The 27,850-nt window shown below is 41.2% G+C and overlaps 8 protein-coding genes across 8 annotated transcripts; 7 read left to right on the forward strand and 1 right to left on the reverse strand.

The window, feature by feature from the left end:
* Positions 1-721: 721 nt before the first annotated feature.
* On the forward strand, positions 722-2,309 carry LOC311260523 (trypsin-1-like; the record flags this gene model as incomplete). The annotated part of the gene is made up of 6 exons (XM_084358409.1): positions 722-857; positions 1,121-1,271; positions 1,375-1,622; positions 1,717-1,853; positions 1,943-2,044; positions 2,154-2,309. 6 exons carry the CDS (start codon positions 722-724, stop codon positions 2,199-2,201), a joined length of 822 nt encoding a protein of 273 aa, XP_084214535.1. The 3' UTR covers positions 2,202-2,309.
* A 1,607-nt stretch (positions 2,310-3,916) lies between these two features.
* On the reverse strand, positions 3,917-5,527 carry LOC311260524 (trypsin-2-like; the record flags this gene model as incomplete). Its single annotated transcript, XM_084358410.1, has 6 exons — positions 3,917-4,025; positions 4,120-4,221; positions 4,368-4,504; positions 4,599-4,846; positions 4,957-5,107; positions 5,392-5,527. The coding sequence occupies 6 exons, from the start codon at positions 5,525-5,527 to the stop codon at positions 3,978-3,980; spliced, it is 822 nt and encodes a 273-aa protein (XP_084214536.1). The 3' UTR covers positions 3,917-3,977.
* A 2,701-nt stretch (positions 5,528-8,228) lies between these two features.
* LOC311260525 (trypsin-2-like) lies at positions 8,229-9,827 on the forward strand (the record flags this gene model as incomplete). Its single annotated transcript, XM_084358411.1, has 6 exons — positions 8,229-8,364; positions 8,634-8,784; positions 8,890-9,137; positions 9,232-9,368; positions 9,496-9,597; positions 9,692-9,827. 6 exons carry the CDS (start codon positions 8,229-8,231, stop codon positions 9,737-9,739), a joined length of 822 nt encoding a protein of 273 aa, XP_084214537.1. The 3' UTR covers positions 9,740-9,827.
* Positions 9,828-11,900: 2,073 nt separating this feature from the next.
* Positions 11,901-13,468, forward strand: LOC311260043 (trypsin-2-like; the record flags this gene model as incomplete). Its single annotated transcript, XM_084357548.1, has 6 exons — positions 11,901-12,036; positions 12,321-12,471; positions 12,584-12,831; positions 12,926-13,062; positions 13,190-13,291; positions 13,386-13,468. The coding sequence occupies 6 exons, from the start codon at positions 11,901-11,903 to the stop codon at positions 13,431-13,433; spliced, it is 822 nt and encodes a 273-aa protein (XP_084213674.1). The 3' UTR covers positions 13,434-13,468.
* A 2,196-nt stretch (positions 13,469-15,664) lies between these two features.
* On the forward strand, positions 15,665-17,244 carry LOC311260529 (trypsin-2-like). Its single transcript, XM_084358415.1, has 6 exons — positions 15,665-15,770; positions 16,042-16,192; positions 16,305-16,552; positions 16,647-16,783; positions 16,911-17,012; positions 17,107-17,244. Exons 1-6 carry the CDS (start codon positions 15,731-15,733, stop codon positions 17,152-17,154), a joined length of 726 nt encoding a protein of 241 aa, XP_084214541.1. The 5' UTR covers positions 15,665-15,730; the 3' UTR covers positions 17,155-17,244.
* A 1,597-nt stretch (positions 17,245-18,841) lies between these two features.
* Positions 18,842-20,455, forward strand: LOC311259780 (trypsin-2-like; the record flags this gene model as incomplete). The annotated part of the gene is made up of 6 exons (XM_084357111.1): positions 18,842-18,977; positions 19,262-19,412; positions 19,523-19,770; positions 19,865-20,001; positions 20,129-20,230; positions 20,325-20,455. 6 exons carry the CDS (start codon positions 18,842-18,844, stop codon positions 20,370-20,372), a joined length of 822 nt encoding a protein of 273 aa, XP_084213237.1. The 3' UTR covers positions 20,373-20,455.
* A 1,591-nt stretch (positions 20,456-22,046) lies between these two features.
* On the forward strand, positions 22,047-23,531 carry LOC311259736 (trypsin-2-like; the record flags this gene model as incomplete). The annotated part of the gene is made up of 6 exons (XM_084357028.1): positions 22,047-22,182; positions 22,450-22,600; positions 22,711-22,958; positions 23,053-23,189; positions 23,279-23,380; positions 23,476-23,531. The coding sequence occupies 6 exons, from the start codon at positions 22,047-22,049 to the stop codon at positions 23,521-23,523; spliced, it is 822 nt and encodes a 273-aa protein (XP_084213154.1). The 3' UTR covers positions 23,524-23,531.
* A 2,196-nt stretch (positions 23,532-25,727) lies between these two features.
* Positions 25,728-27,328, forward strand: LOC311259737 (trypsin-2-like; the record flags this gene model as incomplete). Its single annotated transcript, XM_084357029.1, has 6 exons — positions 25,728-25,863; positions 26,133-26,283; positions 26,394-26,641; positions 26,736-26,872; positions 26,962-27,063; positions 27,159-27,328. 6 exons carry the CDS (start codon positions 25,728-25,730, stop codon positions 27,204-27,206), a joined length of 822 nt encoding a protein of 273 aa, XP_084213155.1. The 3' UTR covers positions 27,207-27,328.
* Positions 27,329-27,850: the final 522 nt, after the last annotated feature.

Below are 27,850 nucleotides of genomic sequence, written 5' to 3' on the forward strand. Positions count from 1 at the left end.
TTTACCAAAACAAAGGAGGACGCTTTAAATATAAGAAAAGTAGTGGTAGAAGTACTTATTGTGAGTGATGGCTGTCGTGTAGGCTGTTTAATTATCGATGTTTTTATATAGAGATGAGTTGGACAAAGTGGTGATAAGGTAAACTCTGCTTAATAGCAATAAATCATATTTTAGAGGGTATAATTTTTTTTGAATCTAAACCATAATTCAGCTGAGTGACTACAGCCGACAGATAAATGAATTCAATTAAAAACAATATTTCTATCTGAAATGTAGCTGATTGATATGAAGTAATATAACAGAATATTAAAATGTTCATCCTCTCTGTCATCATGCAAATCAAGATGAAAGTCACTCCTGATATTAATAAAACAATAACTGGGCTGTGAGTGTTGATCTAATTAGACAAGCCCTGTGTGGCTATTAAGAGACATGTAGTAATGATGTAGCAAAAAAACCTAAGTGATAACAAAACAAAAAACAGTTTTATTGTTTATATATTATGAATCACATAATTATCATTGAACTTTTAGCATTATAAATTGATAAATACATAAACCAGGAACCAATAAGATCCATAGTCATACTGGCCCTTGTGATTTTCCAAATTCGCTGACAAGAAAAACGTCATTACTTCTACAATTAAGTTTTTTTCTGTAATTCTGGAAATGAATAATCTAATCCCAACATCCAGCTACAGAGATTGGCTCCTCACTGACCAATGAGAACGGGCGGAGAGCAGGGCAGCTCTCCTGACCGTGGATATAAACCAGGGCTCCAGGTGAAGTCCTATCATCGACAGGATCACTCAGCAACCATGAGGTGTCTCGTTTTCGTTCTGCTCATCGGAGCTGCCTGTGAGTGTGAAGATCTTCTCCAGCAGATCTTTCCTGCTGACAATTTGTCTGCCTTTATCCCAGAACTTTGTCCAGAGTAACCAAAGAATCTGATTGAATGGGTGATTGATCTCCAACAATCTTCAGTACCAAATGAAGACTTTGGGCCTTGAATAGAAATACACAAAAGAACATTCTGCACTTGACGAGATATCTTTTTGTTACAACGTTTTGCTAGTAGAGAGTACTCTAAGCTAACTTGTTGCTGTCGTGTGCGTTTTCAGTTGCCCTGGATGACGACAAGATCGTCGGAGGGTATGAGTGCAGGGCCCACTCCCAGCCCCATCAGGTGTCTCTGAACTCTGGCTACCACTTCTGTGGTGGCTCCCTGGTCAGCGCGAACTGGGTTGTGTCTGCTGCTCACTGCTACAAGTCGTATGTCACTCCTTGATAGTATAAAGACAAAGTTTTGCATTTTGGGATTCATTTGCTTTTAACATGAAGCTCAGCTGCCACTAATCCTCTCTGTCCTCTCCAGTCGTGTTCAGGTGCGTCTTGGAGAGCACGATATCTACCGCAACGAGAACAGCGAGCAGTTCATCGACTCCTCCCGTGTCATCCGTCACCCCAACTACAACTCCTGGAACATCGACAATGACGTCATGCTGATCAAGCTGAGCAAGCCCGCCACCCTCAACTCATACGTGCAGCCTGTGGCTCTGCCCACCAGCTGTGCTCCCGCTGGCACCATGTGCTTGGTCTCTGGCTGGGGCAACACCATGAGCTGTGAGTAGTAACTCCTGCACTGTGCTCTCAACATCTATGTTTTACTGAAGTGCAGCTCCAGTTGAATCTCTTTCTTTTCTCTCTTGATCTCCAGCTGTTAGCGGCGACCAGTTGCAGTGCCTGGACCTCCCCATCCTGTCTACCAGGGACTGTGAGAACTCCTACCCCGGCATGATCACCGATGCCATGTTCTGCGCTGGATACCTGGAGGGAGGCAAGGACTCTTGCCAGGTATGTATTTCAAAGTTAATGCCCGGAATGAAATGGCCCTGTTATGGATTAAATTTTTATTTAACACTCTCTACCCTCTCTGTTCTCAGGGTGACTCTGGTGGCCCCGTTGTGTGCAACGGTCAGCTGCAGGGTGTTGTGTCCTGGGGCTACGGATGTGCTGAGAGGGACCACCCTGGTGTCTACGCCAAGGTAAACCTTAAGTAGACGATATTAAATCAACACGCTGTATCCAGTTTGTTCTGTCAGCCCAATGTTATGCTTATTTACTGTTCTAACACTGTTTTTTCTTCGTTTTTAGGTCTGCATCTTCACCGACTGGCTGAAGAACACCATGGCCAGCAATTAAGTCTGATCCTGTGATCACCATCTCACTCTGCTGCCTTTCTTCTATCATTCAAACAACAGTATTGTTGTAAATGTGCAGCCATTTTCCATCTGAGTCAATAAAGTCTTAAATATTCAATTCAACACAAGTTTTTTTCTGTTTTTTTCTGTTTCTTCCTACATCATGGTGTTGTCATCACAGTGTTACAAGCATGCTTTGATATTCCACTGAAGTGTTTTAACAGTTTACTGTTCTTAATGACACAGTAGACATTCGTTCAGCTGATAAAAATACAGACTGAATGAACACAAAACAAGAAACGAGGAAACCTAAAAATAAAATAATCCCAGCAGCTGCCAGACTGAGACTGAAAGCAAATTGCTTACCAGTGGTGTAATGTAACTAATACATTAGTCAAGTTTACTTAAGTACAATTTTGATGTACATTTACGTTATTTGAGTATCTGCACTGTATTCTACTTTATACTTCTGCTCCACTACATTTCAAAGGCAAGTGTTGCGGCTACTTTTGCTATCAAAATTAACTTAGAAATGATGCATTGTTATAGATAAAAGCTGATGCACACCATACAGGTGTTTCCTGGTGATCTGGCTGATTAGACATATTAAGGTTGGAGTCGTACAAAACTAATCTGGGATTTACATGACGTCCCCATGCACTAATAAGAATGATAAAGTTGTAACTCGTCCCACAACAGAACTCATTTGTGCAAAAGCAATCCAAGGACATGGACCATTCTGCATAAGAAGTACTTTTACTACTTTAAGTACATTTTCCATGGTAGTATTAATGATTTTATTCAAGTAGAATGTTGTATTTTTACTTGAAACACACAGCTTGGAACCACTGGGCCCTGTTTCACTGTATAGTGGGCTATAAGGGGGCGACATGAATTAAACTAATCAGGGTGCTAAGAGCCAGGTGCACCAGGGCCTGGAGCATTGATATTAAACAGCTGCCTTGTCGTTTCACAATCATCACTCTGCAAAATAGTAAAATACAAAGATTTTTAACTGGAGAAGAGGAGGAAGAGGAGTGCTGTTGTGCGTCCCTATGTGTATAATAGTGGTGCACAGATCTCAGTCCTTGGGCCAAGTGGGACGGGTCATAAAAATGATCTTTCTTTCATTATCTAATTATTAAATTAGGAAAATATATATATCAATGGCATTACCTGCAGTGATCATCCAGCAACAGAAACAATGCATTTATCCTCCTTACATAATTTGTAACCTTAGATGTATTATTTTAAGCATTTACGTCACACACTGCATCTCTAAAAGGATGTGATTTATGTACAAATGATCAGAGCTGTTTCTCAGATTGCTTGTTGGTTTGTGCAGGACTGAACTGTGCTGCTGAACAAATTATTTCTGGTTTGAATGGACATCAGTTAACTCTGAACTGTTACATGCTGCAGCAGCATGTTGTATTGATTATTATTGGAAAAGCAATGTTGTCATTTCACCAGCTTGGATGGCAAAATAAGTATGTACAGTAGATACAGGATTAGCAGTAATCCCCTTGTTTATACTGTATGTTTAAGAGTGGTAAACTATAAACACTGAAGTGAAATGTGGTTGTGAGCACTGTGATGACAATACAATGATGTTGGAAGACAGGCAGAAAACAGAAAGACAAATGATGTTCAAATAAGGATAAAGATGTAAAACTTTATTGACTCAGATGGAAAATGGCTGCACATCTACTAAATCACAGTTGTTAGAATGATGGAAGAAAGGCAGCAGAGTGAGATGGTGATCACAGGTTCAAACTTAATAGTTGGCCATGGTTGTCTCCAGCCAGTCGTTGAAGAGGCAGACCTGTGAGTGGAGACATAAGGAGGTGTGTTAGCACCGACAGCCAGCGGCAAACATGGAGAACTTTAACTAGTGTAAATATATATTGTAGGTTCACCTTGGCGTAGACACCAGGGTGGTCCCTCTCAGCACATCCGTAGCCCCAGGACACAACACCCTGCAGCTCACCGTTGCACACGACGGGGCCACCAGAGTCACCCTGAGAACAGAGAGAATAAGAGCAATAAATAGGATGAAATATAACTTATTATATCATCATTATCATTATTATATCAGTGCTGTAATTGAACAAATGTGTTAAGTGGTCCAGTATAAGGACCACTGCAGAGTCCTCTTGTTACACACCTGGCAAGAGTCCTTGCCTCCCTCCAGGTATCCAGCGCAGAACATGGCATCGGTGATCATGCCGGGGTAGGAGTTCTCACAGTCCCTGGTAGACAGGATGGGGAGGTCCAGGCACTGCAGCTGGTCGCCGCTAACAGCTGGAGATCAAGAGAGAAAAGAAAGACATTCAACTGGAGCTGCACTTCAGTAAAACATAGATGTTGAGAGCACAGTGCAGGAGTTTCTACTCACAGCTCATGGTGTTGCCCCAGCCAGAGACCAAGCACATGGTGCCAGCGGGAGCACACTTGGTGGGCAGAGCCACAGGCTGCACGTACTGGTTGAGGGTGGCGGGCTTGCTCAGCTTGATGAGCATGATGTCGTTGTTGATGTTGTAGGAGCTGTAGTTGGGGTGGCGGATGACACGGGCGGATCTGATGAACTGCTCGGTGCCCTCGTTGCGGTAGATATCATGCTCTCCAAGACGCACCTCAACACGGCTGGAGAGGACAGAGAGGATTAGTGGCAGCTGAGCTCCATAATGCCTGGTGAAACCAAATGAACCTCAAAATGCAAAACTTTGTCTTTATAATATCAAGGAGTGACATACGACTTGTAGCAGTGAGCAGCAGACACAACCCAGTTCTCGTTGACCAGGGAGCCACCACAGAAGTGGTAGCCAGAGTTCAGAGACACCTGATGGGGCTGGGAGTGGGCCGTGCACTCATACCCTCCGACGATCTTGTCGTCATCCAGGGCAACTGAAAACACACACGACAGCAACAAGTTAGCTTAAAGTACTCTCTACTAGCAAAATGTTGTAACAAAAAGATATCTCTTTGATTGCAGAATGTCCTTTTGTGTATTTTTAATTAAACTCCAAAGTCTACATTCAGTACTGAAGATTGTTAAAGATCAATCAGCCATTCTCAGATTCAAACCCTCGTTTTAGGGAGATTCTTTGGTTACTCTGGACAAAGTTCTGGGATAAAGGCAGACAGACTGTCAGCAGGAAAGATCTGCTGGAGAAGATCTTCACACTCACAGGCAGCTCCGACGAGCAGAACGAAGACGAGACACCTCATGGTTGCTGTGTGATCCTGTCGATGAGAGGACTTCACCTGGAGCCCTGGTTTATATCCACAGTCAGGAGAGCTGCCCTGCTCTCCGCCTGTTCTCATTGGTCAGTGAGGAGCCAATCTCTGTAGCTGGATGTATAGATTAGATTATTCATTTCCAGAGCTACAGAAAAAGGTAAGGATGGCTTTTCTTGTCTCTTAATGGCCACACATGACTTATCTCATAAGATTAACACTCACAGCCCAGTTATTGTTTTATAAACATCAGGACATACTTTAATCTTGATTAACATGATGACAGAGAGGATGAACACTATAATTTTTTATTTTATAAGAAAACGTCTGGTTAAGACCTAAGAATAAGTACGTTGTATTTATGTGCAATACTGAGGTGCAGGCACTGTGCTAAAATACAGTGATAGTCACACCAATTTTATACTCAGCAATACTCTAGTTACTCAATTGAATTATGGTTTAGATACAAAATAAATGCTGTGCTCTAAAATGTGATTTATTCCTATTAAGTTTCACTTAGCACCACTTTGTCCAACTGATCTCTCTATAAAAACATCAATAATTAAACAGCCTGCAAGAGAACCACCATTCACAACGAGTACTTCTGCTACTACTTTTCTTTTATTTAAAGATTTGAAAGCAGGTTTTAGTATTGTGACTTTTTCTTGAAGGTTTCACTCCACCTGTTAGTTGTTTGTTGGCTCGTGTTGATGTGGTCACATCGCACAGGTAAACACAGCACCTCTGTATAGAAATTAAGACACGTTTTTGCATGTTGAAAAATGAGAATGCATCATAAAATGAAAAATATATATATATCACCCAAAATTGATAGCAGAGTGTAGTAGTAATTGTAGTCGGGTGAACATTTAGCATTTAGCCCTAGTTGCCCCTGAGCATGTCATAAATGAAATTGACATTTAAGATCATGTACTACTTGACATTCTACATTCAGAGTTCTGTTCACGTGAGGCTTTTTAAAACTTGCTGTAGTATTTAAGCTTAAGGTTACACACTATGTGCCTGAAAGGATGAATTTGTATGTCATTTACGTCACAAATGATCAATGCCGTTCTCAGATTGTTTGTCGGTTTGTGCAGGACTGAACTGAGCTGCTGAACAAATTCTTTCTGCTTTGTTGGACATCAGGTAACTCTGAACTGTCATAGCCTTTTTTGTATTTCATTCACTGCTTGTCCCTTTTTTTTAGATTAAAATAAATCTTCTCTTATCCATAATATAAGCAATGTGTTCGCTTAATATTCGCATTTACAAATGAGGAACAGCAGATAATCTCATTGAGTATTTAAAACTCAGACAGGATCGGCAAAGATTTATGTCAATAAATGTCCTGTGTGTTTTTCTACACATCAAAAGGTCACACGCACACACAATCCAGATTCATACATTAAATAAACTGATAGTGTATATCATGAGTTCAATCATGTCTAAAAAAAAGACAAAAATTTAATTAATTTTGTTCCTTGTGGAGAGTTTCCTCTGTCCTGTCAGGTTTATAACAACCGCTTTTAGTTTAGCTGCTTACATGTGCCAGGTTATTTGCTGCAGTGACATTACTGCGCATAGTAATGTTGAAAACAACTGACAGCAGCCTCTCTAGTTATCAAAGCTGAGTGTAGGCACGTTATGACCCCGTCTATGTAGGTCCATCTAACTATCTGAATAATGAGTCCTTTAAATAGCTGGAAAAATACTGCGCCTTTGCCTTTAGACCAGCTTTGTGTTGGTATACGGCACTGTCACTTTCTGCTGCATGCACCATCAGTGCACCTGACCACACCTCACTTTAAGACCAACACATCCAGGGGTGCCCGAGTACTTTTGTTACTCACACAACGTGGGTGCTGGGCGTGAAAATGACACCTGCTTCAGTCTGAAACTAACAATAACACTTGCGCTGAGCTGTGTGTAAGATAGAGCCCACTGTGTTCACACACCTCTAAATATAGAAAGAGGTACCGCTGTGCTGTACCTGTGCAGTGAGAAACCTTCACCAAAGAAAAGTTGCAATACTAAAGCCAGCATTTAAATGTTTAATTTAAAAAAGAAGTAGTAGAAGTTCTTATTTTTGATTATGGTTCTCTTGCAGGATTTTTAAAAACTGGTGTTTTTACATAGAGATGAGTTGATGAGTCAAACTCTGCTTAATAGCAATAAATCATATTTTAGAAGGTATAATTTTAGAAACGCCAGCTGAACAATGAATTAAGTTTATTAAAAAAACAACATTCCTGTCTGAAATATATGTATCACTATCACTGTATTTCAGCACAGTGTCTGCAACCCAATGCTGCACATAAGTGCAATTCACTTATTCTTAGGTCTTAACCAGAAGTGTTCTTAACAGAATATTAAAGTGTTCATCCTCTCTGTCATCGTGCTAGTCAAGATAAAAGTCACTCCTGATGTTAAAAAAACAATAATTGGGCTGTGAGTGTTACGAGACAAGTTGTGTGTGGCCATTGAGAGACATGTAATAATGATGTGGTAATTCAGTTTGGTAATGTTAGGAAAGGACATGAATGTTTTAGTTCATCATGGTAATGTGTGTGTAAATATATATATATAGAGAGAGGGGGATACTATATATAAGCATAAAAATAAAAAAAACATAATTGTTTACATAGATGGTCCATATTCATGTGTTTCCTTGTGATTGTCCCAAAATTTGCTGACAAGAAAAGCCATCCTTACCTTTTTCTGTAGCTCTGGAAATGAATAACCTAATCTATACATCCAGTTACAGAGATTGGCTCCTCACTGACCAATGAGAACAGGCAGAGAGCAGGGCAGCTCTTCTGACTGTGGATATAAACCAGGGCTCCAGGTGAAGTCCTCTCATCGACAGGATCACTCAGCAACCATGAGGTGTCTCGTCTTCGTTCTGCTCGTCGGAGCTGCCTGTGAGTGTGAAGATCTTCTCCAGCAGATCTTTCCTGCTGACAGTCTGTCTGCCTTTATCCCAGAACTTTGTCCAGAGTATCCAAAGAATCTCCCTAAAACGAGGGTTTGAATCTGAGAATGGCTGATTGATCTCTAACAATCTTCAGTACTGAATGCAGACTTTGGGGCTCGACTAAGGACATTCTGCATTCAAAGTAATAACTGTTTTGCTGGTAGAGAGTACTTTAAGCAAACTATTAACTTGTTGCTGTCATGTGTGTGTTTTCAGTTGCCCTGGATGACGACAAGATCGTCGGAGGGTATGAGTGCACGGCCCACTCCCAGCCCCATCAGGTGTCTCTGAACTCTGGCTACCACTTCTGTGGTGGCTCCCTGGTCAACGAGAACTGGGTTGTGTCTGCTGCTCACTGCTACAAGTCGTATGTCACTCCTTGATATTATAAAGTTATAAAGCTTTGCATTTTGGGATTTATTTGCTTTTAACATGAAGCTCAGCTGCCACTTATCCTCTCTGTCCTCTCCAGCCGTGTTGAGGTGCGTCTTGGAGAGCATGATATCTACCGCAACGAGGGCACCGAGCAGTTCATCAGATCCGCCCGTGTCATCCGCCACCCCAACTACAGCTCCTACAACATCAACAACGACATCATGCTCATCAAGCTGAGCAAGCCCGCCACCCTCAACCAGTACGTGCAGCCTGTGGCTCTGCCCACCAAGTGTGCTCCCGCTGGCACCATGTGCTTGGTCTCTGGCTGGGGCAACACCATGAGCTGTGAGTAGTAACTCCTGCACTGTGCTCTCAACATCTATGTTTTACTGAAGTGCAGCTCCAGTTGAATGTCTTTCTTTTCTCTCTTGATCTCCAGCTGTTAGCGGCGACCAGCTGCAGTGCCTGGACCTCCCCATCCTGTCTACCAGAGACTGTGAGAACTCCTACCCCGGCATGATCACTGATGCCATGTTCTGCGCTGGATACCTGGAGGGAGGCAAGGACTCTTGCCAGGTGTGTAACAAGAGGACTCTGCAGTGGTCCTTATACTGGACCACTTAACACATTTGTTCAATTGCAGCACTGACATGATTAGGTTATATTTCATCCTATTTATTGCTCTTATTCTCTCTGTTCTCAGGGTGACTCTGGTGGCCCCGTCGTGTGCAACGGTGAGCTGCAGGGTGTTGTGTCCTGGGGCTACGGATGTGCTGAGAGGGACCACCCTGGTGTCTACGCCAAGGTGAACCTACAATATATATTTACACTAGTTAAAGTTCTCCATGTTTGCCGCTGGCTGTCGGTGCTAACACACCTCCTTATGTCTCCACTCACAGGTCTGCCTCTTCAACGACTGGCTGGAGACAACCATGGCCAACTATTAAGTTTGAACCTGTGATCACCATCTCACTCTGCTGCCTTTCTTCCATCATTCTAACAACTGTGTTTTAGTAGATGTGCAGCCATTTTCCATCTGAGTCAATAAAGTTTTACATCTTTATTCCAACATCATTTGTCTTTGTTTTCTGCCTGTCTTCCAACACCATTGTATTGTCATCACAGTGCTCACAACCACATTTCACTTCAGTGTTAATAGTGTACCACTCTTAAACATACAGTACAAACAAGGGGATTACTGCTCATCCTGTATCTTCTGTTCATAATATTGATATCCACACTGGTGAAATTAAACTTTGTTGTTCCAAAAATGGACCATAAAATGTGCTGCTGCAGCATGTAACAGTTCAGAGTTAACTGATGCCATTCAAACCAGAAATAGCTTGTTCAGCTGCACAGTTCAGTCCTGCACAACCAACAAGCAATCCAATAAAAAGCATCAATCATGTGTTGCATAAGTAAAATAAAACCTCATCTTTTTAGAGCTTCAGTGTGTGACTTTAATGCTAAAATACTGCAGTTCGTGTTAAAATTGGTTTACAAGCCTCACGGGAAAAGACCTGTGAATGCAAATTGACAGGTAGTACCTGAACTTAAATTATACATCATGCTATTATAATGATATGCTCATAGGATAATGGGGCTAAATACTAAATGTTCACACAACTACACTTAATTTTGGATACTTTTTTGTCATTATACAATGGATTCTCATTTTAAGATTGGAAAAACAAATGTTTGAATTTCTATTCATTTTAGTCAGAATTACCTGAACCTCTTAACATAGAGGTGACTATATGTGACCAGAGAAACACAAGTCAGTTCAAGCAGTAGGGGGCTGGAGTCAAACTTTTGCGAAAACCGTAAGAATAGTAAAGCCTGAATGATGGTTTTCTTGCAGGCTGTTTAATTATTGATGTTCTTACAACTTATATTAACAATATTACATCCTCTATAATAAACAGTAACATCCGATTATACGCTTAATGTACAGTCCTGTACTGCTGTGCTAAAACTGCACATAAAGCCATGACAATTCTCTAGCAAGCTTTTGACAAACTGCAAGTTTCTCTTTTTAACCTAAAATTAGTCCTAAATGTAAACAAAAACAAATTCATGATATTCTCTGGAGCCAGAGTTATCGCAGAAATTGGTCTGCATGTTGCCACTCTAACAGGACACAGTATGGAAAGGGTTTCTGAATACGAATATTTGGATATCTGGTTGGATCAGAAACTTCACATTTGAATTTCATATTAACATACTTGTACACTTGTACTTGTGCTTTATATACACGTTATGTTTATTAGCACTGTGATTTTGTTCCTTGTTACGGTTTGTTGTCACATTTTTGCACCTATTCTGTTTTTTTATTTGTGCTCTCAACATCATTCAAATTGAGGACTTGCCCTCAATTATTTTTCAACATTTAAATAAAGGTTGAATTAATGAATGAATGAATGAATAAAGAAATGAGTTGGACAAAGTGGTGCTAAGTTAAACTGCATAATAGCCATAAATCATATTTTGGAATATATCATTAATTTTGCTTCGACACCATAATTAAGTCAAGTTACTACAGCCAATAGATAAATGAAGTCGATTAAAAAAACATTTCTCAGTATAAAGGCTGTGTGACTATCACTGTATTTTAGCACAGTGTCTGCACCTCAAGACCACACATAAGTACAATGTACTTATTCTTAGGTCTTAACCAGAAATTTTCTAAAAAAGTATATCATGATGTTTAATCCTCTCTGTCATCATGTTGGTCAACACAAAAGTCACTCCTGATGTTAAAACAATAACTGGGCTGTGAGTGTTAATCTTATGAGACAAGTCATTTGTGGCCATTAAGAGACATGTAATGTTTGATCTGACATAAATGCTTGAGAATATATAAACAAAGTGATACCAAAACAAAAACAGGTTTAACTTAACAAATTGTTTGGATATTATAGATCATGAGAGATTTATTTTACTTTTAGCAAAATAAATGAATCAGTACCAAGCAGCCACGTCTATTCATATGTTTCCTTATCCAAAAATTTGCTGACAAGAAAAGCCATCCTCACCTGTTTCTGCAACTCTGGAAATAATTTACCTAATCTATACACTCAGCTACAGAGATTGGCTCCTCACTGACCAATGAGAACAGGCGGAGAGCATGACAGCTCTCCTGACCGTGGATATAAACCAGGGCTCCAGGTGAAGTCCTCTCATCGACAGGATCACACAGCAACCATGAGGTGTCTCGTCTTCGTTCTGCTCGTCGGAGCTGCCTGTGAGTGTGAAGATCTTCTCCAGCAGATCTTTTCTGCTGACAGTCTGTCTGCCTTTATCCCAGAACTTTGTCCAGAGTAACCAAAGAATCTCCCTAAAACGAGGGTTTGAATCTGAGCATGGCTGATTGATCTCTAATAATCTTCAGTACTGAATGCAGACTTTGGACTTTAATTAAAAATACACAAAAGGACATTCTGCAATCAAAGAGATATCGTTTTCTTACAATGTTTTGCCAGTAGAGAGTACTTTAAGCTAACTTGTTGCTGTCATGTGTGTTTTCAGTTGCCCTGGATGACGACAAGATCGTCGGAGGGTATGAGTGCACGGCCCACTCCCAGCCCCATCAGGTGTCTCTGAACTCTGGCTACCACTTCTGTGGTGGCTCCCTGGTCAACGAGAACTGGGTTGTGTCTGCTGCTCACTGCTACAAGTCGTATGTCACTCCTTGATATTATAAAGTTATAAAGTTTTGCATTTTGGGATTCATTTGCTTTCACCAGGCATTATGAAGCTCAGCTGCCACTAATCCACTCTGTCCTCTCCAGCCGTGTTGAGGTGCGTCTTGGAGAGCATGATATCTACCGCAACGAGGGCACCGAGCAGTTCATCAGATCCGCCCGTGTCATCCGCCACCCCAACTACAGCTCCTACAACATCAACAACGACATCATGCTCATCAAGCTGAGCAAGCCCGCCACCCTCAACCAGTACGTGCAGCCTGTGGCTCTGCCCACCAAGTGTGCTCCCGCTGGCACCATGTGCTTGGTCTCTGGCTGGGGCAACACCATGAGCTGTGAGTAGAAACTCCTGCACTGTGCTCTCAACATCTATGTTTTACTGAAGTGCAGCTCCAGTTGAATCTCTTTCTTTTCTCTCTTGATCTCCAGCTGTTAGCGGCGACCAGCTGCAGTGCCTGGACCTCCCCATCCTGTCTACCAGGGACTGTGAGAACTCCTACCCCGGCATGATCACCGATGCCATGTTCTGCGCTGGATACCTGGAGGGAGGCAAGGACTCTTGCCAGGTGTGTAACAAGAGGAGTCTGCAGTGGTCCTTATACTGGACCACTTAACACATTTGTTCAATTGCAGCACTGACATGATTAAGTTGTATTTGATCCTTTTTATTGTTCTTATTCTCTCTGTTCTCAGGGTGACTCTGGTGGCCCCGTCGTGTGCAACGGTGAGCTGCAGGGTGTTGTGTCCTGGGGCTACGGATGTGCTCAGAGGGACCACCCTGGTGTCTACGCCAAGGTGAACCTACAATATATATTTACACTAGTTAAAGTTCTCCATGTTTGCCGCTGGCTGTCGGTGCTAACACACCTCGTTCTGTCTCCACTCACAGGTCTGCCTCTTCAACGACTGGCTGGAGACAACCATGGCCAACTATTAAGTTTGAACCTGTGATCACCATCTCACTCTGCTGCCTTTCTTCCATCGTTCTAACAACTGTGTTTTAGTGGATGTGCAGCCATTTTCCATCTGAGTCAATAAAGTTTTACATCTTTATTCCAACATCATTTGTCTTTGTTTTCTGCCTGTCTTCCAACATCATTGTATTGTCATCACAGTGCTCACAACCACATTTCACTTCAGTGTTAATAGTTTACCACTCTTAAACATACAGTAGAAACAAGGGGATTACTGCTCATCCTGTATCTTCTGTTCATAATATTGATATCCACACTGGTGAAATTAAACTTTGTTGTTCCAAAAATGGACCATAAAATGTGCTGCTGCAGCATGTAACAGTTCAGAGTTAACTGATGCCATTCAAACCAGAAATAGCTTGTTCAGCTGCACAGTTCAGTCCTGCACAACCAACAAGCAATCCAATAAAAAGCATCAATCATGTGTTGCATAAGTAAAATAAAACCTCATCTTTTTAGAGCTTCAGTGTGTGACTTTAATGCTAAAATACTGCAGTTCGTGTTAAAATTGGTTTACAAGCCTCACAGGAAAAGAACTCTGAATGCAAATTGACAGGTAGTACCTGAACTTAAATTATACATCATGATATTATAATGATATGCTCATAGGATAATGGGGTTAAATACTAAATGTTCACACAACTACACTTAATTTTGGATACTTTTTTGTCATTATACAATGGATTCTCATTTTAAGATTGGAAAAACAAATGTTTGAATTTCTATTCATTTTAGTCAGAATTACCTGAACCTCTTAACATAGAGGTGACTATATGTGACCAGAGAAACACAAGTCAGTTCAACCAGCAGTGGGCTGGAGTCAAACTTTTACCAAAACCCTAAGAATAGGAGAGCCTGCATTCAAATCTTTAGGTAAAAAAATTAGAAGTAGAAGCAATTAATCTCAATGATGGTTCTCTTGCAGGCTGTTTAATTATTGATGTTCTTACAACATATATTAACAACATTACATCCTCTATAATAAACAGTAACGCCCATCTTTACGCTGATGATACAGTCCTGTACTGCTGTGCTAAAACTGCACATAAAGCCATGACAATTCTCTAGCAAGCTTTTGACAAACTGCAAGTTTCTCTTTTTAACCTGAAATTAGTCCTCAATGTTAACAAAAACAAATTCATGATATTCTCTGGAGCCAGAGTTATCGCAGACATTGGTCTGCATGTTACCACTCTAACAGGACACAGTATGGAAAGGGTTTCTGAATACGAATATTTGGATATCTGGTTGGATCAGAAACTCACATTTGAATGTCATATTAACATACTTGTACACTTGTACTTGTGCTTTATATACACATTATGTTTATTAGCACTGTGATTTTGTTCCTTGTTACGGTTTGTTGTCACATTTTTGCACCTATTCTGTTTTTTTATTTGTGCTCTCAACATCATTGAAATTGAGGGCTTGCCCTTAATGATTTTTCAACATTTAAATAAAGGTTGAATTAATGAATGAATGAATGAATAAAGAAATGAGTTGGACAAAGTGGTGCTAAGTTAAACTGCATAATAGCCATAAATCATATTTTGGAATATATAATAAATTTTGCTTCGACACCATAATTAAGTCAAGTTACTACAGCCAATAGATAAATGAAGTCGATTAAAAAAACATTTCTCAGTATAAAGACTGTGTGACTATCACTGTATTTGAGCACAGTGTCTGCACCTCAAGACTGCACATAAGTACAATGTACTTATTCTTAGGTCTTAACCAGAAATTTTCTAAAAAAGTATATCATGATGTTTAATCCTCTCTGTCATCATGTTGGTCAAGATAAAAGTCACTCCTGATGTTAAAACAATAACGGGGTTGTAATCTTATGAGACAAGTCATTTGTGGCCATTAAGAGACATGTAATGTTTGATCTGACATAAATGCTTGAAAATATATAAACAAAGTGATATCAAAACAAAAACAGGTTTAACTTAACAAATTGTTTGGATATTATATATCATGAGAGATTTATTTTACTTTTAGCAAAATAAATGAATCAGTACCAAGCAGCCACGTCTACTCATACGTTTCCTTATCCAAAAATTTGCAGATAAGAAAAGTCATCCTCACCTGTTTCCGCAACTCTGGAAATAATTTACCTAATCTATACACTCAGCTACAGAGATTGGCTCCTCACTGACCAATGAGAACGGGCGGAGAGCATGACAGCTCTCCTGACTGTGGATATAAACCAGGGCTCCAGGTGAAGTCCTCTCATCGACAGGATCACACAGCAACCATGAGGTGTCTCGTCTTCGTTCTGCTCGTCGGAGCTGCCTGTGAGTGTGAAGATCTTCTCCAGCAGATCTTTTCTGCTGACAGTCTGTCTGCCTTTATGCCAGTACTTTGTCCAGAGTAACCAAAGAATCTCCCTAAAACGAGGGTTTGAATCTGATAATCTAATAATCTTCAGTACTGAATGCAGACTTTGGACTTTAATCAAAAATACACAAAAGGACATTCTGCACTCAAAGAGATATCGTTTTCTTACAATGTTTTGCCAGTAGAGAGTACTTTAAGCTAACTTGTTGCTGTCATGTGTGTTTTCAGTTGCCCTGGATGACGACAAGATCGTCGGAGGGTATGAGTGCACGGCCCACTCCCAGCCCCATCAGGTGTCTCTGAACTCTGGCTACCACTTCTGTGGTGGCTCCCTGGTCAACGAGAACTGGGTTGTGTCTGCTGCTCACTGCTACAAGTCGTATGTCACTCCTTGATATTATAAAGTTATAAAGTTTTGCATTTTGGGATTCATTTGCTTTCAGCAGGCATTATGAAGCTCAGCTGCCACTAATCCTCTCTGTCCTCTCCAGCCGTGTTGAGGTGCGTCTTGGAGAGCATGATATCTACCGCAACGAGGGCACCGAGCAGTTCATCAGATCCGCCCGTGTCATCCGCCACCCCAACTACAGCTCCTACAACATCAACAACGACATCATGCTCATCAAGCTGAGCAAGCCCGCCACCCTCAACCAGTACGTGCAGCCTGTGGCTCTGCCCACCAAGTGTGCTCCCGCTGGCACCATGTGCTTGGTCTCTGGCTGGGGCAACACCATGAGCTGTGAGTAGAAACTCCTGCACTGTGCTCTCAACATCTATGTTTTACTGAAGTGCAGCTCCAGTTGAATGTCTTTCTTTTCTCTCTTGATCTCCAGCTGTTAGCGGCGACCAGCTGCAGTGCCTGAACCTCCCCATCCTGTCTACCAGAGACTGTGAGAACTCCTACCCCGGCATGATCACCGATGCCATGTTCTGCGCTGGATACCTGGAGGGAGGCAAGGACTCTTGCCAGGTGTGTAACAAGAGGACTCTGCAGTGGTCCTTATACTGGACCACTTAACACATTTGTTCAATTGCAGCACTGACATGATTAGGTTATATTTCATCCTATTTATTGCTCTTATTCTCTCTGTTCTCAGGGTGACTCTGGTGGCCCCGTCGTGTGCAACGGTGAGCTGCAGGGTGTTGTGTCCTGGGGCTACGGATGTGCTCAGAGGGACCACCCTGGTGTCTATGCCAAGGTGAACCTACAATATATATTTACACTAGTTAAAGTTCTCCATGTTTGCCGCTGGCTGTCGGTGCTAACACACCTCCTTATGTCTCCACTCACAGGTCTGCGTCTTCAACGACTGGCTGGAGACAACCATGGCCAACTATTAAGTTTGAACCTGCGATCACCATCTCACTCTGCTGCCTTTCTTCAATCACTCTAACAACTGTGTTTTAGTAGATGTGCAGCCATTTTCCATCTGAGTCAATAAAGTTTTACATCTTTATTCCAACATCATTTGTCTTTCTGTTTTCTGCCTGTCTTCCAACATCATTGTATTGTCATCACAGTGCTCACAACCACATTTCACTTCAGTGTTAATAGTTTACCACTCTTAAACATACAGTAGAAACAAGGGGATTACTGCTCATCCTGTATCTTCTGTTCATAATATTGATATCCACACTGGTGAAATTAAACTTTGTTGCTCCAAAAATAGGCCATAAACTGTGCTGCTGCAGCATGTAACAGTTCAGAGTTAACTGATGCCATTCAAACCAGAAATAGCTTGTTCCGCTGCACAGTTCAGTCCTGCACAACCAACAAGCAATCCAATAAAAAGCATCAATCATGTGTTGCATAAATAAAGTAAAACTTCATCTTTTTACAGATTCACTGTGTGACTTTAATGCTTAAATACTGCAGCTCGTGTTAAAATCGGTTTACAAGCCTCACGGGAAAATAACTCTGAATGCAAATTGTCAGGTAGTACCTGAACTTAAATTATACGTCATGCTATTATAACAATGTGCTCAGAGGATAATGGGGCTAAATGCTAAATGTTAGCACTACTACACTCAATTTTGGGTACTTTTATTTTTGTTTGTTTTATGATGAATTCTTATTTTAAGATAGGAAAAACAAATGATTACGTTTCTATTAATTTTAGTCAGAATTACCTGAACCTCTTAATATAGAGGTGACTATGTGTGACCAGATAAACACAAGTCAGTTCAAGCAGTAGTGGGCTGGAGTCAAACTTTTTACGAAATACTGTAAGAGTAGCAAAGCCTGCATTCAAATCTTTATGCAAAAAAAGTAGTAGTAAAAATAATTATTGTGAATGATGGTTCTCTTACAGGCTGTTTAATTATTGATGTTTTTATAAAGAGATGAGTTGGACAAAGTGGTGCTAAGTCAAATTACTTTATACCAATTAATCATATTTTAGAATATTTAATTAATTTTGCTTCGAAACCATAATTCAGCCAAGTTACTACAGCCAATAGATAAATGCAGTTGATTAATAAACATTTCTAAGTATAAAGACTGTGTGACTATCACTGTATTTTAGCACAGTGCCTGCACCTCAGGACTGCACATTAGTACATGTACTTATTCTAGGTCTTAACTACATTTTTTTGTTAAAGGGAAATTAAGAATATTGAAATATGCATCCTCTCTGTCATCATGTTGGTCAAGATAAAAGTCACTCCTGATGTTAAAACAATAACTGGGTTGTAATCTTATGAGACAAGTCATTTGTGGCCATGAAGAGACATGTAATGTTTGATCTGGCATAAATGCTTTATTTCAGCTTGATAATATAAAAACAAAGTGATACCAAAACAAAAACAGGTTTAACTTAACAAATTGTTTGGATATTATAGATCATGAGAGATTTATTTTACTTTTAGCAAAATAAATGAATCAGTACCAAGCAGCCACGTCTATTCATATGTTTCCTTATCCAAAAATTTGCTGACAAGAAAAGCCATCCTCACCTGTTTCTGCAACTCTGGAAATAATTTACCTAATCTATACATCCAGCTACAGAGATTGGCTCCTCACTGACCAATGAGAACGGGCAGAGAGCAGGGCAGCTCTTCTGACTGTGGATATAAACCAGGGCTCGTGGTGAAGTCCTCTCATCGACAGGATCACACAGCAACCATGAGGTGTCTCGTCTTCGTTCTGCTCGTCGGAGCTGCCTGTGAGTGTGAAGATCTTCTCCAGCAGATCTTTCCTGCTGACAGTCTGTCTGCCTTTATCCCAGAACGTTGTCCAGAGTAACCAAAGAATCTCCCTAAAACAAGGGTTTGAATCTGAGAATGGCTGATTGATCTCTAACAATCTTCAGTACTGAATGCAGACTTTGGAGTTTAATTAAAAATACACAAAAGGACATTCTGCAATCAAAGAGATATCTTTCTTACACTGTTTTGCCAGTAGAGAGTACTTTAAGCTAACTTGTTGCTGTCATGTGTGTGTTTTCAGTTGCCCTGGATGACGACAAGATCGTCGGAGGGTATGAGTGCACGGCCCACTCCCAGCCCCATCAGGTGTCTCTGAACTCTGGCTACCACTTCTGTGGTGGCTCCCTGGTCAACGAGAACTGGGTTGTGTCTGCTGCTCACTGCTACAAGTCGTATGTCACTCCTTGATATTATAAAGACAAAGTTTTGCATTTTGGGATTCATTTGCTTTCACGAGGCATTATGAAGCTCAGCTGCCACTAATCCTCTCTGTCCTCTCCAGCCGTGTTGAGGTGCGTCTTGGAGAGCATGATATCTACCGCAACGAGGGCACCGAGCAGTTCATCAGATCCGCCCGTGTCATCCGCCACCCCAACTACAGCTCCTACAACATCAACAACGACATCATGCTCATCAAGCTGAGCAAGCCCGCCACCCTCAACCAGTACGTGCAGCCTGTGGCTCTGCCCACCAAGTGTGCTCCCGCTGGCACCATGTGCTTGGTCTCTGGCTGGGGCAACACCATGAGCTGTGAGTAGTAACTCCTGCACTGTGCTCTCAACATCTATGTTTTACTGAAGTGCAGCTCCAGTTGAATGTCTTTCTTTTCTCTCTTGATCTCCAGCTGTTAGCGGCGACCAGCTGCAGTGCCTGGACCTCCCCATCCTGTCTACCAGGGACTGTGAGAACTCCTACCCCGGCATGATCACCGATGCCATGTTCTGCGCTGGATACCTGGAGGGAGGCAAGGACTCTTGCCAGGTGTGTAACAAGAGGAGTCTGCAGTGGTCCTTATACTGGACCACTTAACACATTTGTTCAATTACAGCAGTGACATGATTAAGTTATATTTCATCCTATTTATTGCTCTTATTCTCTCTGTTCTCAGGGTGACTCTGGTGGCCCCGTCGTGTGCAACAGTGAGCTGCAGGGTGTTGTGTCCTGGGGCTACGGATGTGCTCAGAGGGACCACCCTGGTGTCTACGCCAAGGTGAACCTACAATATATATTTACACTAGTTAAAGTTCTCCATGTTTGCCGCTGGCTGTCGGTGCTAACACACCTCCTTATGTCTCCACTCACAGGTCTGCCTCTTCAACGACTGGCTGGAGACAACCATGGCCAACTATTAAGTTTGAACCTGCGATCACCATCTCACTCTGCTGCCTTTCTTCAATCACTCTAACAACTGTGTTTTAGTAGATGTGCAGCCATTTTCCATCTGAGTCAATAAAGTTTTACATCTTTATTCCAACATCATTTGTCTTTGTTTTCTGCCTGTCTTCCAACATCATTGTATTGTCATCACAGTGCTCACAACCACATTTCACTTCAGTGTTAATAGTGTACCACTCTTAAACATACAGTAGAAACAAGGGGATTACTGCTCATCCTGTATCTTCTGTTCATAATATTGATATCCACACTGGTGAAATTAAACTTTGTTGCTCCAAAAATAGGCCATAAAATGTGCTGCTGCAGCATGTAACAGTTCAGAGTTAACTGATGCCATTCAAACCAGAAATAGCTTGTTCAGCTGCACAGTTCAGTCCTGCACAAACAACAAGCAATCCAATAAAAAGCATCAATCATGTGTTGCATAAATAAAGTAAAACTTCATCTTTTTACAGATTCACTGTGTGACTTTAATGCTTAAATACTGCAGCTCGTGTTAAAATCGGTTTACAAGCCTCACGGGAAAATAACTCTGAATGCAAATTGTCAGGTAGTACCTGAACTTAAATTATACGTCATGCTATTATAACAATGTGCTCAGAGGATAATGGGGCTAAATGCTAAATGTTAGCACTACTACACTCAATTTTGGGTACTTTTATTTTTGTTTGTTTTATGATGAATTCTTATTTTAAGATTGGAAAAACAAATTTTTATATTTCTATTAATTTTAGTCAGAATTACCTGAACCTCTTAATATAGAGGTGACTATATGTGACCAGAGAAACACAAGTCAGTTCAACCAGTAGTGGGCTGGAGTCAAACTTTTTATGAAATACTGTAAGAATAGTAAAGCCTGCATTCAAATCTTTAAGTAAAAAAAGTAGAAGTAATTATTGTGAATGATGGTTCTCTTGCAGGCTGTTTAATTTTTGATGTTTTTATAAAGAGATGAGTTGGACAAAGTGGTGCTAAGTCAAATTACTTTATACCAATTAATCATATTTTAGAATATATAATTAATTTTGCTTCGAAACCATAATTCAACCAAGTTACTACAGCCAATAGATAAATGCAGTTGATTAAAAAACATTTCGAAGTATAAAGACTGTGTGACTATCACTGTATTTTAGCACAGTGCCTGCACCTCAGGACTGCACATTAATACAATGTGCTTATTCTTAGCCACAAGTTTTTGTTCAAGGGAAATTAAGAATATTGAAATATGCATACTCTCTGTCATCATGTTGGTCAAGATAAAAGTCACTCCTGATGTTAAAACAATAACTGGGTTGTAATCTTATGAGACAAGTCATTTGTGGCCATGAAGAGACATGTAATGTTTGATCTGGCATAAATGCTTTATTTCAGCTTGATAATACATAAACAAAGTGATACCAAAACACCTTTAACTTAACAAATTGTTTGGATATTATAGATCATGAGAGATGAGATTTATTTTACTTTTAGCAAAATAAATGAATCAGTAATCCAGCAGCCACGTCTATTCATACGTTTCCTTATCCAAAAATTTGCTGACAAGAAAAGCCATCCTCACCTGTTTCTGCAACTCTGGAAATAATTTACCTAATCTATACATCCAGCTACAGAGATTGGCTCCTCACTGACCAATGAGAACGGGCAGAGAGCAGGGCAGCTCTCCTGACTGTGGATATAAACCAGGGCTCCAGGTGAAGTCCTCTCATCGACAGGATCACACAGCAACCATGAGGTGTCTCGTCTTCGTTCTGCTCGTCGGAGCTGCCTGTGAGTGTGAAGATCTTCTCCAGCAGATCTTTCCTGCTGACAGTCTGTCTGCCTTTATCCCAGAACGTTGTCCAGAGTAACCAAAGAATCTCCCTAAAACGAGGGTTTGAATCTGAGAATGGCTGATTGATCTCTAACAATCTTCAGTACTGAATGTAGACTTTGGGGATTGACTAAGGACATTCTGCATCCAAAGTAATATCTGTTTTGCTGGTAGAGAGTACTTTAAGCAAACGAGTAACTTATTGCTGTCGTGTGTGTTTTCAGTTGCCCTGGATGACGACAAGATCGTCGGAGGGTATGAGTGCACGGCCCACTCCCAGCCCCATCAGGTGTCTCTGAACTCTGGCTACCACTTCTGTGGTGGCTCCCTGGTCAACGAGAACTGGGTTGTGTCTGCTGCTCACTGCTACAAGTCGTATGTCACTCCTTGATATTATAAAGACAAAGTTTTGCATTTTGGGATTCATTTGCTTTCACCAGGCATTATGGAGTTCAGCTGCCACTAATCCTCTCTGTCCTCTCCAGCCGTGTTGAGGTGCGTCTTGGAGAGCATGATATCTACCGCAACGAGGGCACCGAGCAGTTCATCAGATCCGCCCGTGTCATCCGCCACCCCAACTACAGCTCCTACAACATCAACAACGACATCATGCTCATCAAGCTGAGCAAGCCCGCCACCCTCAACCAGTACGTGCAGCCTGTGGCTCTGCCCACCAAGTGTGCTCCCGCTGGCACCATGTGCTTGGTCTCTGGCTGGGGCAACACCATGAGCTGTGAGTAGTAACTCCTGCACCGTGCTCTCAACATCTATGTTTTACTGAAGTGCAGCTCCAGTTGAATGTCTTTCTTTTCTCTCTTGATCTCCAGCTGTTAGCGGCGACCAGCTGCAGTGCCTGGACCTCCCCATCCTGTCTACCAGGGACTGTGAGAACTCCTACCCCGGCATGATCACTGATGCCATGTTCTGCGCTGGATACCTGGAGGGAGGCAAGGACTCTTGCCAGGTATGTATTTCAAAGGTAAAGCAAGATATGAAATGGCCCTGTTATGGATTACATTTTCATTTAACACGCTGTACCCTCTCTGTTCTCAGGGTGACTCTGGTGGCCCCGTCGTGTGCAACGGTGAGCTGCAGGGTGTTGTGTCCTGGGGCTACGGATGTGCTGAGAGGGACCACCCTGGTGTCTACGCCAAGGTGAACCCACAATATTATATTTACACTAGTTAAAGTTCTCCATGTTTGCCGCTGGCTGTCGGTGCTAACACACCTCGTTCTGTCTCCACTCACAGGTCTGCCTCTTCAACGACTGGCTGGAGACAACCATGGCCAACTATTAAGTCTGAACCTGTGATCACCATCTCACTCTGCTGCCTTTCTTCCATCATTCTAACAACTGTGTTTTAGTAGATGTGCAGCCAATTTCCATCTGAGTCAATAAAGTTTTACATCTTTATTCCAACATCATTTGTCTTTGTTTTCTGCCTGTCTTCCAACATCATTGTATTGTCATCACAGTGCTCACAACCACATTTCACTTCAGTGTTAATAGTTTACCACTCTTAAACATACAGTAGAAACAAGGGGATTACTGCTCATCCTGTATCTTCTGTTCATAATATTGATATCCACACTGGTGAAATTAAACTTTGTTGTTCCAAAAATAGGCCATAAAATGTGCTGCTGCAGCATGTAACAGTTCAGAGTTAACTGATGCCATTCAAACCAGAAATAACTTGTTCAGCTGCACAGTTCAGTCCTGCACAAACCAACAAGCAATCCAATAAAAAGCATCAATCATGTGTTGCATAAGTAAAATAAAACCTCATCTTTTTAGAGGTTCAGTATGTGACTTCAATGATCAAATACTGCAGCTCGTGTTAAAATTGGTTCACAAGCCTCACGGGAAAAGAACTCTGAATGCAAATTGTCAGGTAGTACCTGAACTTAAATTATACATCATGATATTATGATATGCTCAGAGGATAATGGGGCTAAATGCTAAATGTAAGCACTACTACACTCAACTTTAGGTAATTTTTTGTTGTTTTATGACGAATTCCTATTTTAAGATTGGAAAATCAAATGTTTTAATTTCTATTCATTTTAGTCAGAATTACCTGAACCTCTTAACATAGAGGTGACTATATGTGACCAGAGAAACACAAGTCAGTTCAAGCAGTAGTGGGCTGGAGTCAAACTTTTGCGAAAACCGTAAGAATAGTAGAGCCTGCATTCAAATCTTTAGGTAAAAAAATTAGTAGTAGAAGTAATTATTGTGAATGATGGTTTTCTTGCAGGCTGTTTAATTATTGATGTTCTTACAACATATATTAACAATATTACATCCTCTATAATAAACAGTAACATCCGTCTATACGCTGATGATACAGTCCTGTACTGCTGTGCTAAAACTGCACATAAAGCCATGACAATTCTCTAGCAAGCTTTTGACAAACTGCAAGTTTCTCTTTTTAACCTAAAATTAGTCCTCAATGTAAACAAAAACAAATTCATGATATTCTCTGGAGCCAGAGTTATCGCAGAAATTGGTCTGCATGTTACCACTCTAACAGGACACAGTATGGAAAGGGTTTCTGAATACGAATATTTGGATATCTGGTTGGATCAGAAACTCACATTTGAATTTCATATTAACATACTTGTACACTTGTACTTGTGCTTTATATACACATTATGTTTATTAGCACTGTGATTTTGTTCCTTGTTACTGTTTGTTGTCACATTTTTGCACCTATTCTGTTTTTTTATTTGTGCTCTCAACATCATTGAAATTGAGGGCTTGCCCTTAATGATTTTTCAACATTTAAATAAAGGTTGAATTAATGAATGAATGAATAAATAAAGAAATGAGTTGGACAAAGTTGTGCTAAGTTAAACTGCATAATAGCCATAAATCACATTTTGGAATATATAATTTATTTTGCTTCGACACCATAATTAAGTCAAGTTACTACAGCCAATAGATAAATGAAGTCGATTAAAAAAACATTTCTCAGTATAAAGACTGTGTGACTATCACTGTATTTTAGCACAGTGTCTGCACCTCAAGACTGCACATAAGTACAATGTACTTATTCTTAGGTCTTAACCAGAAATTTTCTAAAAAAGTATATCATGATGTTTAATCCTCTCTGTCACCATGTTGGTCAACACAAAAGTCACTCCTGATGTTAAAACAATAACTGGGCTGTGAGTGTTAATCTTATGAGACAAGTCATTTGTGGCCATTAAGAGACATGTAATGTTTGATAGGAGATAAATGCTTGAAAATATATAAACAAAGTGATACCAAAACAAAAACAGGTTTAACTTAACAAATTGTTTGGATATTATGGATCATGAAAGATTTATTTTACTTTTAGCAAAATAAATGAATCAGTACCAAGCAGCCACGTCTATTCACGTTTCCTTATCCAAAAAATTGCAGATAAGAAAAGTCATCCTCACCTGTTTCCGCAACTCTGGAAATAATTTACCTATTCTATACACTCAGCTACAGAGATTGGCTCCCCACGGACCAATGAGAACGGGCGGAGAGCAGGGCAGCTCTCCCGAGTGTGGATATAAACCAGGGCTCCAGGTGAAGTCCTCTCATCGACAGGATCACACAGCAACCATGAGGTGTCTCGTCTTCGTTCTGCTCGTCGGAGCTGCCTGTGAGTGTGAAGATCTTCTCCAGCAGATCTTTTCTGCTGACAGTCTGTCTGCCTTTATCCCAGAACGTTGTCCAGAGTAACCAAAGAATCTCCCTAAAACGAGGGTTTGAATCTGAGAATGGCTGATTGATCTCTAACAATCTTCAGTACTGAATGCAGACTTTGGGGCTCGACTAAGGACATTCTGCATTCAAAGCAATATCTGTTTGGCTGGTAGAGAGTACTTTGAGCAAACTACCAACTTGTTGCTGTCATGTGTGTGTTTTCAGTTGCCCTGGATGACGACAAGATCGTCGGAGGGTATGAGTGCACGGCCCACTCCCAGCCCCATCAGGTGTCTCTGAACTCTGGCTACCACTTCTGTGGTGGCTCCCTGGTCAACGAGAACTGGGTTGTGTCTGCTGCTCACTGCTACAAGTCGTATGTCACTCCTTGATATTATAAAGACAAAATTTTGCATTTTGGGATTCATTTGCTTTCACCAGGCATTATGGAGCTCAGCTGCCACTAATCCTCTCTGTCCTCTCCAGCCGTGTTGAGGTGCGTCTTGGAGAGCATGATATCTACCGCAACGAGGGCACCGAGCAGTTCATCAGATCCGCCCGTGTCATCCGCCACCCCAACTACAGCTCCTACAACATCAACAACGACATCATGCTCATCAAGCTGAGCAAGCCCGCCACCCTCAACCAGTACGTGCAGCCTGTGGCTCTGCCCACCAAGTGTGCCCCTGCTGGCACCATGTGCTTGGTCTCTGGCTGGGGCAACACCATGAGCTGTGAGTAGTAACTCCTGCACTGTGCTCTCAACATCTATGTTTTACTGAAGTGCAGCTCCAGTTGAATGTCTTTCTTTTCTCTCTTGATCTCCAGCTGTTAGCGGCGACCAGCTGCAGTGCCTGGACCTCCCCATCCTGTCTACCAGAGACTGTGAGAACTCCTACCCCGGCATGATCACTGATGCCATGTTCTGCGCTGGATACCTGGAGGGAGGCAAGGACTCTTGCCAGGTATGTATTTCAAAGGCAATGCAAGATATGAAATGGCCCTGTTATGGATTACATTTTCATTTAACACACTGTACCCTCTCTGTTCTCAGGGTGACTCTGGTGGCCCCGTCGTGTGCAACGGTGAGCTGCAGGGTGTTGTGTCCTGGGGCTACGGATGTGCTGAGAGGGACCACCCTGGTGTCTACGCCAAGGTGAACCTACAATATTATATTTATACTAGTTAAAGTTCTCCATGTTTGCCGCTGGCTGTCGGTGCTAACACACCTTGTTCTGTCTCCACTCACAGGTCTGCCTCTTCAACGACTGGCTGGAGACAACCATGGCCAACTATTAAGTTTGAACCTATGATCACCATCTCACTCTGCTGCCTTTCTTCAATCACTCTAACAACTGTGTTTTAGTAGATGTGCAGCCATTTTCCATCTGAGTCAATAAAGTTTTACATCTTTATTCCAACATCATTTGTCTTTGTTTTCTGCCTGTCTTCCAACATCATTGTATTGTCATCACAGTGCTCACAACCACATTTCACTTCAGTGTTAATAGTTTACCACTCTTAAACATACAGTAGAAACAAGGGGATTACTGCTCATCCTGTATCTTCTGTTCATAATATTAATATCCACACTGGTGAAATTAAACTTTGTTGCTCCGAAAATAGGCCATAAACTGTGCTGCTGCAGCATGTAACAGTTCAGAGTTAACTGATGCCATTCAAACCAGAATAGCTTGTTCAGCTGCACAGTTCAGTCCTGCACAAACCAACAAGCAATCCAATAAAACCTCATCTTTTTACAGATTCAGTGTGTGACTTTAATACTAAAATACTGCAGCTCGTGTTAAAATTGGTTTACAAGCCTCACAGGAAAAGAACTCTGAATGCAAATTGTCAGGTAGTACCTGAACTTAAATTATACATCATGCTATTATAATGATATGCTCATAGGATAATGTGGCTAAATGCTAAATGTTGGTAAT

The sequence above is a fragment of the Pagrus pagrus genome (assembly GCF_965226575.1).
Source record: "Pagrus pagrus genome assembly, chromosome: 7".
NCBI classification, from domain to species: domain Eukaryota; kingdom Metazoa; phylum Chordata; class Actinopteri; order Spariformes; family Sparidae; genus Pagrus; species Pagrus pagrus.